The sequence below is a fragment of the Oryzias latipes genome, chromosome 7 (genome assembly GCF_002234675.1).
Source record: "Oryzias latipes chromosome 7, ASM223467v1".
NCBI lineage: Eukaryota > Metazoa > Chordata > Actinopteri > Beloniformes > Adrianichthyidae > Oryzias > Oryzias latipes.
Genome location: NC_019865.2, coordinates 26486009 through 26499843, shown reverse-complemented (window position 1 = coordinate 26499843; position 13835 = coordinate 26486009). Strand labels below are relative to the sequence as shown.

The 13835-nt window shown below is 42.6% G+C and overlaps 1 protein-coding gene across 9 annotated transcripts in view; it reads left to right on the top strand.

Moving 5' to 3' along the window:
- LOC110013731 overlaps window positions 1–13835 on the top strand; it is a 29505-nt gene that overhangs the window by 11805 nt on the left and 3865 nt on the right. For 6 of the 9 annotated variants that reach the window (XR_002873547.1, XM_023956968.1, XM_023956965.1 and 3 more), the window contains exon 5: window positions 11348–12609. Coding sequence is in view for 6 of the 9 variants with exons in the window: in XM_023956968.1 (XP_023812736.1) it covers window positions 11348–11478 (131 nt within the window). In the remaining 3 variants the exon portion in view is untranslated. The remainder of the gene's footprint in view (window positions 1–11347; window positions 12610–13835) is intronic. The other 3 variants (XR_002873549.1, XR_002873548.1, XM_023956966.1) reach the window with 3 other exon arrangements.

Genomic DNA, 13835 nt, shown 5'->3' with positions numbered 1-13835 from the left:
TGAATGTATATTTTGGATTTTATTGATTGTTGCGTTTTTGTACAGTATCCTTGAGATTTTTTTTGACCCTTGTGCTATTCTAGGCATTTTACCGTTGGAAGTTGGGTCATCTAGACCCACTAGACAGTGCTCTGAACCTTTTTTCTTCAATTATTTGTGATCTTCACTGGTGTCCATGGATTACATGAAATCTTTCCACCTTTATCCACCTTTGTCATGGTAGGGAGAACACGTCAATGTAAGGGTGGGGTCATAGGATAGTACAAGGGTTAAAGAACTTTTGAATAAAATGTGGTGTTGTTGTATATAAAATGCATATATTCTGCAACAGTATTGAAAAAGTAAAATAACGTATTGTCCGTTTGACACGGACACTCCGGCGCGTGTTTCACCTTCATGAAGCAGAGTGGTTCGGCACAATGTTTGGTGGCGTGTGTCAACAAGCGCAGATCACGTGGATGATGACGTAGGAAGCGCCAAATGCATTGTTGGGTCAAACCACGGTTCAGATGTCACTTGTGTTTGAACAGTTGGGCGCGCTGTTCCCTGTATATAATACAAATGAATCCAGAACCTTTCCCGACAAGTTCTATTGCTTCCCCTGTATTGGAATCTGCGTCAGTTCATTGCACTTTACCATGGCTCCTGGTAAAAAAAGTACATTGGCTCAGGATCTTTTCAACTCAGTTTCTCCTAATAAGATAATTCACTTTGAACGTTATTTACAGGGAAAATACTTCTATCAATATATGATGGCAAGGTGTGATTGTAGTAGATAGCTCAGTGGAACGCGCGGGCCAGCCGTATATACCTGTAACATGGAACAGCCAATCAAATTGTAGCTGCTGCAACACAGACAGCCAATTAAATTGTAGCTTGTGTTACGCTGTCCAAGGTGACGAAATCCTTTGGTACCGAGTTCGAACCACAGTTAGAGTGAAAACAGTCAGAAATATGGAAAATGCATAATAGATGTTATTTTTGTTAAGCTAAAGTGAGTTAAAGTTAAAGTGAAATTTCATAATTATAGTTTTCTAGGCAAGGCAAGGCAAGTTTATTTGTATAGCACAATTCGTACACAAAGTAATTCAAGGTGCTTCACAAAACAGAAAAATGCATTAAAATCACAATACATCATAGAAATAATCAACATAAAATTTACTTTAAAAGAAAAGAAAAGAAAAAAAAAAGGTTTAAAAAGAAAGGAAGGAAAGAAAAGTGCAGATAGGACCTTTCAGTCATATACACGGCTAAACAGAAATGTTTTAAGTCTAGATTTGAACATGAACACAGAAGAGGCCTGTCTTACGCCTTCAGGGAGGCTGTTCCAGATTTTAGCTGCAGAATATTGAAACGCTGATTCCCCTTGTTTAGTTCTGACTCTGGGAATCAACAGGAGGCCGGTCCCTGAGGTCCTCAGAGTACGAGATGGTTCATATGGCACTAACATGTCAGAGATGTACTTTGGTGCGCGGCCATGGAGAGACTTGTACACAAGCAGAGCTGCTTTGAAGTCTATTCTTTGAGGTACAGGGAGCCAGTGCAAAGACCTGAGCACAGGACTAATGTGATCATACTTCCTGGTTTTGGTCAGGACTCGAGCAGCAGCATTCTGGATGTACTGAAGCTGTTTTACAGCTCGTTTGGAGAGGCCGGTGAGCAGGCCGTTACAGTAGTCTAACCTACTGGAGACAAATGCATGAATAAGTATCTCCAGGTCTCGCTTTGAGATTATGTTTTTGATTTTGGCAATGTTTTTCAGGTGGTAAAATGCCGCTGATGTTACTGACTTGATATGGCTGTTAAAGTTCAGGTCAGAGTCCATGATTACCCCTAGATTTCTGACTTGATTTGAGGGTTTAAGAGACAGAGAATGAAGGTAGCTGCTGACAATTTCTCTTTGTTTCTGTGGGCCAAAAACAATAACTTCGGTCTTGTCTGAGTTTAGCTGGAGAAAGTTGTTCTGCATCCACGCGCTGATCTGTTGGAGGCAGTGGCTGAGTGAATCCACCGGCCCATATTCACCTGTTGTCAGTGACACATAGATCTGAGTATCATCTGCATAGTTGTGATAAGAAATGTTATTACTGCGTATTAACTGCCCTAGTGGCAGCATGTAGAGGTTGAACAGAAGGGGTCCCAGGATCGATCCCTGGGGCACACCACAATTCAAGCCCATGTAGTCTGAGACACAACTCCCAATTTCAACAAAATATTTCCTGTCTTCCAGATAAGACTTGAGCCAACTTAGGGCAGATCCAGAGATGCCAACCCAGTCTTGGAGTCTGTGCAAAAGGATCCCATGATCAACAGTATCAAAGGCAGCGCTCAGGTCTAGCAGGATTAAGACAGAGACTTTTCCATCATCAGTGTTCAGGCGGATGTCATTGGTTACCTTGATAAGAGCAGTTTCTGTGCTATGATGGGGTCTAAAACCTGACTGGAAAACATCAAACGAATTGTTTAATAAGAGAAAGTCAGTGAGCTGTTGGTAGACAACTTTTTCAAGGACTTTTCCTAAAAATGGCAGATTAGAGATAGGTCTGTAATTATTCAGTACAGTGGGATCAAGACCGCTCTTTTTCAGGAGGGGTTTAATGACTGCAGTTTTTAAGGCCTCTGGAAATATTCCAGATTGAAGAGACATGTTAACTATTTGAGTAATTGATGGCAACACACTGTTCAAGACAGACTTTAGAAATCTAGTGGGTAACACATCAAGGCAGCATGTAGACGAGCTCAGACGGGTGATGGTCTCTTGGACAATTTGGTCAGTGACAGGTACAAAGTGAGTCAGTTTAGAGTGAGTAGGTGGCCGTTGGATAGTTATATGTGTTGTGGAGTTGATGGCTTTTTTAATGCCCTGAACCTTGTCACTGAAAAATACAGCAAACTCATTACATTTGGGTGTACAAACCAGTTCTATTGGTAGCTGGGTTGGAGGGTTAGTTAATCTGTTAACTGTTGTGAACAGGATACGAGAGTTGCTGCTGCAACTTCTAATTATTTCAGAGAAGTACCTTTCCCTTGTTCTGCATAAGATCTGGTTGTAAGCATACAACTCCGCCTTACACAGGACATACACTCCCCCTGCAAAAGAGTGCAGACGCTTTTTTCCCTGCTCCTGCTGCTTCCTGCTTTATTTGCTTTTTAATCATTTAATTAATCATTTTTAATCATTTTACTTCTTCCACACATCCTGGAATATCAGACTGGTCATCCTTTTTTGTGACTTCTACCTATACAAATCAATATTTTTGACAAGCCAGCGACATGTCCGGAAGAGGAAGAAAAACAAACTCCCACTGTGAACGCTGTCGGATCTACCAACAAGAAATAAAAGAGCTACAAACACGGATATTTACTTTGGAAACTGAAAATGGACTTCACAAGACCCTTCCAGTAACATCGGGTGGTAAGAAGCCTGCTCTTACCACAAACGAGAAGAATAACAGTGACATAGACCTGAGTGATGTTGTGTCCTTTCCAAAACTTTGTGCGGAGGAACTCTGTGTTAAGCCAAAGCGTAAAGATGACAGAACATCCGAAATAAAGCTCACAAACAGATTTTTACCCCTAACACAATGTGATATTGAAGAACACAGTGAAATTGGACCACAGAGAAGGAGTCATAATGTTGGAAACAAAGCACAGGCAGAAAGAAAATCTGTGCCAAACGTCAAGGTCAGAGATACGCTGCTGCTTGGAGATGGCGCTATCAGTGGAGTCAGCCACAGAAGAATGCAAACTTTATGTTGCCCAAGTTCTACTGTTCCAGTGATTACAGGACTCTTATCTAAAGTCTTGTACCAAGGAGTTAAACGAATAATCATCCATGTAGGTGCTGTCGATATCAGAAAAGAACAGTCCGAACGTTTGAAAAAAGACTTCATCAAGTTATTTGAAGAGATTGACAAAGTAGAGGTTGAAGCATTCATCAGCGGACCTCTTCCTAACATCGATGGGGTGTCACTCAAGTTCAGCCGTCTGTTTCAGCTGAACAATTGGCTCTCCAGAGAGTGTGCTTCCAGAGGATTGCATTACATTGAGAACTTCAATACATTCTGGAAGCGAAAGGACCTTTTCATGGGAAGAGGCCCACACCTGAACAGAGGTGGAGCAAGAGAGTTAGTGAAGAACCTCCTCCACGCTCTGGGGCATAGAGGCCAAGGCCCTGAAAAGGCAGCAAGGAAGGACCGAGCCAGTGTCCCAGGAACCACAGCACAACGGCAACAACAACTACCTCCACCAACACCGGTCAATGACTTGGATCCGGCAGCACCAGCACCACAACCACCTCCACCTAAGGACTCAGCTCCACCAGCATTACAGCAACCATCTCCATCTAAGGACTCACCTGCACCAGCACCACAACAACTACCGCCAGCTAAGGACCCAGCTGCAGAACCACAACAACAACCACCAGATTTGGCTCCAGAAATTCCACCATCTGACCAGCTGTGGGCGCCCCCTGCTACATCTACTCCCAGTGAAGACTCACTTTCCTTTTCGTCCCCCCCACTTTCCCCCATGGCCCTACCTAGCCATTTTGATAGCCTCATTAAGTCAGGAATTAAGATGGCTCCCCTAACACCTGTGAGCCTCACACCACACAGGAGCTCTCCTACCCCTCCAGCGCCCCCTCCTCATCCTTCACCCAAAGTCCCTCCAACACGGCCTTCATCCAAACCCCCTCCAACACGCCCCCTCCGTCGTTCACCCAAATCCCGTCCAGCTCCCACTCCTCCCGGTCCATCACCCAAACTACCCTCAACTCAACCTCTCCTGCGCGCCTATAGACGTACTATTCCCCGGAGCTAGGATGAAACGGGCCCCCAGTGTCCTAGGAAAGGTTATGTCAAACTGGGGCCCTGTGATGAACAGCTTCCTTCTGGTGCTATACCTGTAGTTGCACCACGTAGAATGCAAATAAGGGCAGTTAGACTGTCCAATCAAAGAAATCTAGTTCACATCCCTTGCAAGAAGGTTTTGACCAGTCCCAAGGAAACTAATCTCAAACTTGCTGCACTCAATGTCAGATCTTTATGCAACAAATCATTTTTAATCAATAATCTTATCTCTTCTTTTAATCTTGATTTTATGTTTTTAACTGAAACATGGCTTGACAAAAACACAGGAAACATAGTTCTAGTCTAGTCTAGTCAGACTATCATTTGGTGTGTTTTCATCATTTGAGTATGTGTCCTTTAAGATTGAGTTAAAACAAACTCCTCCCTTACTCTGCATAGTCATGTACAAACCTCCTCAGCACAGCCAAAGTTTCATTGATGATTTCACTGAAATGCTCTCAGTTGTGTGCACAGACTTTGATGGTCTAGTCATTACAGGTGATTTTAATGTTCATGTTGATAATGTCAATGACAGAAATGCAAAAGAGCTCAATGCTGTCCTTGAAACCTTTAGTCTAATTCAGCATGTGAGTTGCCCCACCCACAGCAGAGGGCACACTCTGGACCTGCTCATCACAACGGGGGTTACTATTTACAATGTCAGTGTGGTTGATGTCGCCCTCTCTGATCATTTCTGTGTATTCTTTGACCTGTCTGTTGCTCCCAAACCACCGCCTGGCCCTGCAGTTGTCCAAAGGAGACAAATAAATGAGAGCACTAGGGCACAGTTTGTAGAAATGATAAACCCTGAAAACATCTCTGGTGCCAATGTTGATGAAATGCTGAATTCTGTTACTTCTAGCATCTTGAATGTTCTGGATGCCATTGCCCCTATGAAAGTTCAATTGAGAAAACATAGACCGAAAGCTCCCTGGAGGAATGATGATCTAGTCAGGGCACAGAAACAACAGTGCCGCAGAGCCGAGCGCAAGTGGCGCAAGTCAAAACTCCAGGTTCATTATGGAATATATAAGGCGGAGTTGTACGCTTATAACCAGATCTTATGCAGAACAAGGGAAAGGTACTTCTCTGAAATCATTGGAAGTTGCAGCAGCAACTCTCGTGTCCTGTTCACAACAGTTAACAGATTAACTAACCCTCCAACCCAGCTACCAATAGAATTGGTTTGTACACCTAAATGTAATGAGTTTGCTGTATTTTTCAATGACAAGGTTCAGGGCATTAAAAAAGCCATCAACTCCACAACACATATAACTATCGAACGGCCACCTACTCACTCTAAGCTGACTCACTTTGTACCTGTCACTGACCAAACTGTCCAAGAGACCATCACCCGTCTGAGCTCGTCTACATGCTGCCTTGATGTGTTACCCACTAGATTTCTAAAGTCTGTCTTGAACAGTGTGTTGCCATCAATTACTCAAATAGTTAACATGTCTCTTCAATCTGGAATATTTCCAGAGGCATTAAAAACTGCAGTCATTAAACCTCTCCTGAAGAAAAACGGTCTTGATCCCACTGTACTGAATAATTACAGACCTATCTCTAATCTGCCATTTTTAGGAAAAGTCCTTGAAAAAGTTGTCTACCAACAGCTCACTGACTTTCTCTTATTAAAAAATTCGTTTGATGTTTTCCAGTCAGGTTTTAGACCCCATCATAGCACAGAAACTGCTCTTATCAAGGTAACCAACGACATCCGCCTGAACACTGATGATGGCAAAGTCTCTGTCTTAATCCTGCTAGACCTGAGCGCTGCCTTTGATACTGTTGATCATGGGATCCTTTTGCACAGACTCCAAGACTGGGTTGGCATCTCTGGATCTGCCCTAAGTTGGCTCAAGTCTTATCTAGAAGACAGGAAATATTTTGTTGAAATTGGGAGTTGTGTCTCAGACTACATGGGCTTGAATTGTGGTGTGCCCCAGGGATCGATCCTGGGACCCCTTCTGTTCAACCTCTACATGCTGCCACTAGGGCAGTTAATACGCAGTAATAACATATCTTATCACAACTATGCAGATGATACTCAGATCTATGTGTCACTGACAACAGGTGAATATGGGCCGGTGGATTCTCTCAACCACTGCCTCCAACAGATCAGCGCGTGGATGCAGAACAACTTTCTCCAGCTAAACTCAGACAAGACCGAAGTTATTGTTTTTGGCCCACAGAAACAAAGAGAAATTGTCAGCAGCTACCTTCATTCTCTGTCTCTTAAACCCTCAAATCAAGTCAGAAATCTAGGGGTAATCATGGACTCTGACCTGAACTTTAACAGCCATATCAAGTCAGTAACATCAGCGGCATTTTACCACCTGAAAAACATTGCCAAAATCAAAAACATAATCTCAAAGCGAGACCTGGAGATACTTATTCATGCATTTGTCTCCAGTAGGTTAGACTACTGTAACGGCCTGCTCACCGGCCTCTCCAAACGAGCTGTAAAACAGCTTCAGTACATCCAGAATGCTGCTGCTCGAGTCCTGACCAAAACCAGGAAGTATGATCACATTAGTCCTGTGCTCAGGTCTTTGCACTGGCTCCCTGTACCTCAAAGAATAGACTTCAAAGCAGCTCTGCTTGTGTACAAGTCTCTCCATGGCCGAGCACCAAAGTACATCTCTGACATGTTAGTGCCATATGAACCATCTCGTACTCTGAGGACCTCAGGGACCTGCCTCCTGTTGATTCCCAGAGTCAGAACTAAACAAGGGGAATCAGCGTTTCAATATTCTGCAGCTAAAATCTGGAACAGCCTCCCTGAAGGCGTAAGACAGGCCTCTTCTGTGTTCATGTTCAAATCTAGACTTAAAACATTTCTGTTTAGCCGTGTATATGACTGAAAGGTCCTATCTGCACCTTTCTTTCCTTCCTTTCTTTTTAAATCTTTTTTTTTTTTTAAGTAAATTTTATGTTGATTATTTCTATGATTTATTGTGATTTTAATGCATTTTTCTGTTTTGTGAAGCACCTTGAATTACTTTGTGTACGAATTGTGCTATACAAATAAACTTGCCTTGCCTTATATATTCCATAATGAACCTCGAGTTTTGACTTGCGCCACTTTGGCTCGGCTCTGCGGCACTGTTGTTTGTGTGCCCTGACTAGATCATCATTCCTCCAGGGAGCTTTCTGTCTATGTTTTCTCAATTTAACTTTCATAGGGGCAATGGCATCCAGAACATTCAAGATGCTAGAAGTAACAGAATTCAGCATTTCATCAACATTGGCACCAGAGACGTTTTCAGGATTTATCATTTCTACAAACTGTGCCCTAGTGCTCTCATTTATTTGTCTCCCCTGGACAACTGCAGGGCCAGGCGGTGGTTTGGGAGCAACAGACAGGTCAAAGAATACGCAGAAATGATCAGAGAGGGCGACATCAACCACACTGACATTGTAAATAATAACCCCCCTTGTGATGAGCAGGTCCAGAGTGTGCCCTCTGCTGTGGGTGGGGCAACTCACATGCTGAATTAGACCAAAGGTTTCAAGGACAGCATTGAGCTCTTTTGCATTTCTGTCATTGACATTATCAACATGAACATTAAAATCACCTGTAATGACTAGACCATCAAAGTCTGTGCACACAACTGAGAGCATTTCAGTGAAATCATCAATAAAACTTTGGCTGTGCTGAGGAGGTTTGTACATAACTATGCAGAGTAAGGGAGGAGTTTGTTTTAGCTCAATCTTAAAGGACACATACTCAAATGATGAAAACACACCAAATGATAGTCTGCGGGTTGCAATATTATCTCTAAACAGTGCAGAAACGCCTCCACCCTTTTTATTTTCTCGTATTTCCGATTCATGTTTGTAGTTGGGGGGAGTTGATTCGACTAGAACTATGTTTCCTGTGTTTTTGTCAAGCCATGTTTCAGTTAATAACATAAAATCAAGATTAAAAGAAAAGATAAGATTATTGATTAAAAATGATTTGTTGCATAAAGATCTGACATTGAGTGCAGCAAGTTTGAGCTTAGTTTCATTGGGACTGGTCAAAACCTTCTTGCAAGGGATGTGAACTAGATTTCTTTGATTGGACAATCTAACTGCCCTTTTTTGCATTCTACGTGGTGCAACTACAGGTATAGCACCAGAAGGAAGCTGTTCATCACAGGGCCCCAGTTTGACATAACCTTTCCTAGGACACTGGGGGCCCGTTTCATCCTAGCTCCGGGGAATAGCACCTCTAGAGGCGCGCAGGAGAGGTCGAGTTGAGGGTAGTTTGGGTGATGGACCGGGAGGAGTGGGAGCTGGACGGGATTTGGGTGAACGACGGAGGGGGCGTGTTGGAGGGGGTTTGGATGAAGGCCGTGTTGGAGGGACTTTGGGTGAAGGATAAGGAGGGGGCGCTGGAGGGGTAGGAGAGCTCCTGTGTGGTGTGAGGCTCACAGGTGTTAGGGGAGCCATCTTAATTCCTGACTTAATGAGGCTATCAAAATGGCTAGGTAGGGCCATGGGGGAAAGTGGGGGGGACGAAAAGGAAAGTGATTCTTCACTGGGAGTAGATGTAGCAGGGGGCGCCCACAGCTGGTCAGATGGTGGAATTTCTGGAGCCAAATCTGGTGGTTGTTGTTGTGGTTCTGCAGCTGGGTCCTTAGCTGGCGGTAGTTGTTGTGGTGCTGGTGCAGGTGAGTCCTTAGATGGAGATGGTTGCTGTAATGCTGGTGGAGCTGAGTCTTTAGATGGAGGTGGTTGTGGTGCTGGTGCTGCCGGATCAAAGTCTTTGACCGTAGGTGGTGGAGGTAGTTGTTGTTGCCGTTGTGCTGTGGTTCCTGGGACACTGGCTCGGTCCTTCCTTACTGCCTTTTCAGGGCCTTGGCCTCTATGCCCCAGAGCGTGGAGGAGGTTCTTCACTAACTCTCTTGCTCCACCTCTGTTCAGGTGTGGGCCTCTTCCCATGAATAGGTCCTTTCGCTTCCAGAATGTATTGAAGTTCTCAATGTAATGCAATCCTCTGGAAGCACACTCTCTGGAGAGCCAATTGTTCAGCTGAAACAGACGGCTGAACTTGAGTGACACCCCATCGATGTTAGGAAGAGGTCCACTGATGAATGCTTCAACCTCTACTTTGTCAATCTCTTCAAATAACTTCATGAAGTCCTTTTTCAGACGTTCGGACTGTTCTTTTCTGATATCGACAGCACCTACATGGATGATTATTCGTTTGACTCCTTGGTACAAGACTTTAGATAAGAGTCCTGTAATCACTGGAACAGTAGAACTTGGGCAACATAAAGTTTGCATTCTTCTGTGGCTGACTCCACTGATAGCGCCATCTCCAAGCAGCAGCGTATCTCTGACCTTGACGTTTGGCACAGATTTTCTTTCTGCCTGTGCTTTGTTGCCAACATTATGACTCCTTCTCTGTGGTCCAATTTCACTGTGTTCTTCAATATCACATTGTGTTAGGGGTAAAAATCTGTTTGTGAGCTTTATTTCGGATGTTCTGTCATTTTTACGCTTTGGCTTAACACAGAGTTCCTCCGCACAAAGTTTCGGAAAGGACTTCTATCCTGTCTTTGCTTGTGCCAAATAACAGTCATGATCTGTTGCTCATTTCAATTTCAACCATGCTTTATTAAGATATTAACATGCAATAAATAAACAGTATACAATACAAAATGTATCAAAATGTTCAACCATGTATTTACAATTAAAAGGCAGAAGGATTTAAACATGCAAAAATGCATACAATAACTTAAAGGTGTAAAATGAACTGAGTATGTATTAAATATATTTGCTTTTTCTATCAAAACTAAACAATTCAAAAATAGAAATGTACAAAAACCGTATACACAAAATAGATTTCACAAACTGAGTTACAAATATTTTCACAATGATGGATAACATTTGTAGTCTTCAAATCTAATCTCGGGGCTGGTAAGGCCTTCTGCTGCATAGATCTGATGTACTGATAAAACAAATGAACAGAAGATCCATCCCTGAGGTAACAAGACTGCCCACAAGCAAGACAGTTGTGTGTCATCTTTTTTCCAGGTTTCTGCTGTTGTTGTTGCATCCCTACAATCTCCTTCACCATTTTTTCAACGTTATTCTTAGTTAACCCTTGTGCTATCTTAGATGACCCCACCCTTACATTGACGTGTTCTCCCTACCATGACAAAGGTGGATAAAGGTGGAAAGATTTCAGGTAATCCATGGACACCAGTGAAAATCACAAATCATTGAAGAAAAAAGGTTCAGCGCACTGTCTAGTGGGTCTAGATGACCCAACTCCCAATGTTAAATACCTAGGATAGCACAAGGGTTACAGGAGCTTCATCTGGTTTAATGCTGGGGGGGGGCACTGGAGCAGATGGGATAGTCACAACTGGCACAGTTACAGTTTCACTTCCTTCAGTGAGTTTTTGCCACAGCTGCTGGGTCTCCAAAAGTTTTACGGTAAATGATGTTCTGAGGTGGGTTACACCACATAGCGATCATATTCATGGCATGTCTCACAGGTGGAGACCCAGGCCAGAGTCCCAAGGCTTCCATCTCTGTTTTCATCCAGATCCTCTGCCGGGGAGAGCAGTTCCAGCTGCTAACATCTTGGTCCTATCATGGAAGTGGTGGAGCAGCAAGCGTTGGCTGAAAGTGAGCAGGAGGAGGAGCTGCAGACAGAGCTGAGGTTCTTCCAACGACTGCTGCAAAGATAACATGAGTTTTTGTTAAATAAAATATTATCACAAAGTCCAAATGAATGTAGTACTTAGCATTTTGTCAAGAGTTATTGCACTGACTGTAGGTTTTATGCTGCACTCTTCTTAAAGATGGCACCGTTCTACTTTGAGACGGTTCCAAAGCGAGCAACTCTGATGGTGGAGGAGTCTTCACTGGAGCAGATGAAACTGGTGAAAAAAGACAGTCAGAAACAGACAGGACGCTGCAGCAGAGGAAAGCTGACAAATGATCCTCAACACTCACCTGCATGTGTAGCAGCAGGACAGCTGGACCTCTCAGGCTGGTCTGGATTCAGATAAACAGAAATTTCCCTCTCAACAGTTCCAAAGCTGAAGTCCTCCTTGTAGGCACTTCTTCTAATATTTCCAAATCCAATAGCTTCTCCATCTCTATCAACGACTTCTCCATCCTTCCCTCCTCTCAGATTAAGAGTTTTGGTCTCATCCTCGACAGCTCACTTTCTTTCCAATCTCATATTAATAAAATCACCCGTTCTGATTACTTTAATTTCCGCAATATATATCGTCTCCGCCCTTCTCTCACTCCTCATACTACTGCTGTATTTGCTCATAGTCTTGTCACTTCTCAAATCGAAAATTGTAATTCCCTCCTGTTTGGCTTGCCCCATAAATCTCTCAATAAACTGCAGCTTTTCTAAAATTCTGCAGCCCGCATCATAACCAGGACCCTATTATCCCACCACATCACATCAATTCTTCAACACTTACACTGGCTTCCCATAAAACAAAGAATTAGTTTCAAGATTCTCCTCATAACCTTCAAAGCACTCCATAACCTGGCTACACTCTACATTTCTGATCTTCTTCACTATTCCATTCCCTCCTGGTCTCTCCGCTCCACTTCGTCTCTCCAACTACATGTCCCACCTGCCCGTCTTGCCACCACCAGAGCTTTCCGTCGCTCCGCCCCCTAACTATGGAATTCTCTTCCTCCAGATCTATGCAATACTGACTCGCTGCCACTGTTCAAATCCAAACTAAAGACTCATCTCTTCAAATAATCATACAGTTAATCCATTCAGGTAACAGAACTTAATTTGTCTGTTTTTCTATCCTGTTTTATGTCTTTATGATTATTCATGTTTTACTCTGCTAATTTCTTATTAATGTTTTCTTCTGTTTTTCTTATTTTTAACATTGCAGAGACCATAGGTGACCTGAAAAGTGCTTGAAATAAAATGTATTATTGTTGTTATTATTATTATTACTAATGCCCAAATAATTTATTACAGTTCTTTGTTAGTAATTTACAGTAATTTTAGTAATTTACTTTGTTAGTAAGTTACACTAATAATTAGTTTCATTTTTTTATCTTTTGATTGACCAGGAAAGGTACCACATAATCCATGTGTAACCACTTTATTCTGACGTATTGAGACGTGTAATTTTGTTGTAATTCATCTTCTCTAGGACTGGCTTCTTTCAATCATTTTTATACTAAACCCATGCAAATAAAATAATTCTGTATTTACCCCTGACAACAAACAATGAATAGCAATCACACAACGATTGCTCACACAAAACACCTGCATTAGTACAGAACGTGGCCAACCAGCAAACAGAAGAAAGGAAAAGGTGATCTTGGTTCAAGACAGAACCATCAGGCACCAGCAGCAGCAGCAGCTAGACCTTTACTCAGTGAACCTGAAAGAAAAAAAGTAAACATATGAATATCTTTCTATTTGAACAGACACTTTTAAAAGTGCTTTGTGTAAAGAAAGGACTGATCTTAGACTTACGTGTAGTCTTATATAAGTTTTTCAACTACTAGTACTACTACTACACATACAAAAACATAATCAACATGTGATGCATGACGTGTGCACGTTTGTACTGCTCACTTGGCTGGGTTGGGATTGTTTTGTAAACATGTGGGTCCTGTCATCTTCTTCACTACATGTCCCCGCTCTTTAGTAAAAGAAATAAGAAAACAGGTTGGAATCAGAAGTAGTAAATAACACTTCAACAATAATGAAAAAGTACCAGTGATGGAGAGACAGACAGCATCATTCTCTCCAACTCTTCATCATCAATTATCACTAAAGAAGACACTGAAAAGATGGGAAACATCATTTTTTAACATGTTTACTAACATCAGCATGAATGTCTAGTCTGCCACAGACCTGGAGGACTAGAAGAAGGTTTAGGAAGAGCAGGTTCTGAAGAACTCTGAGTCTGAGCCTCTTTCTTCTTCAGGTACTGCTGGAGCAGGAACAGTTTGCTGCTTAAAACCCACTGTTTCCTGAGG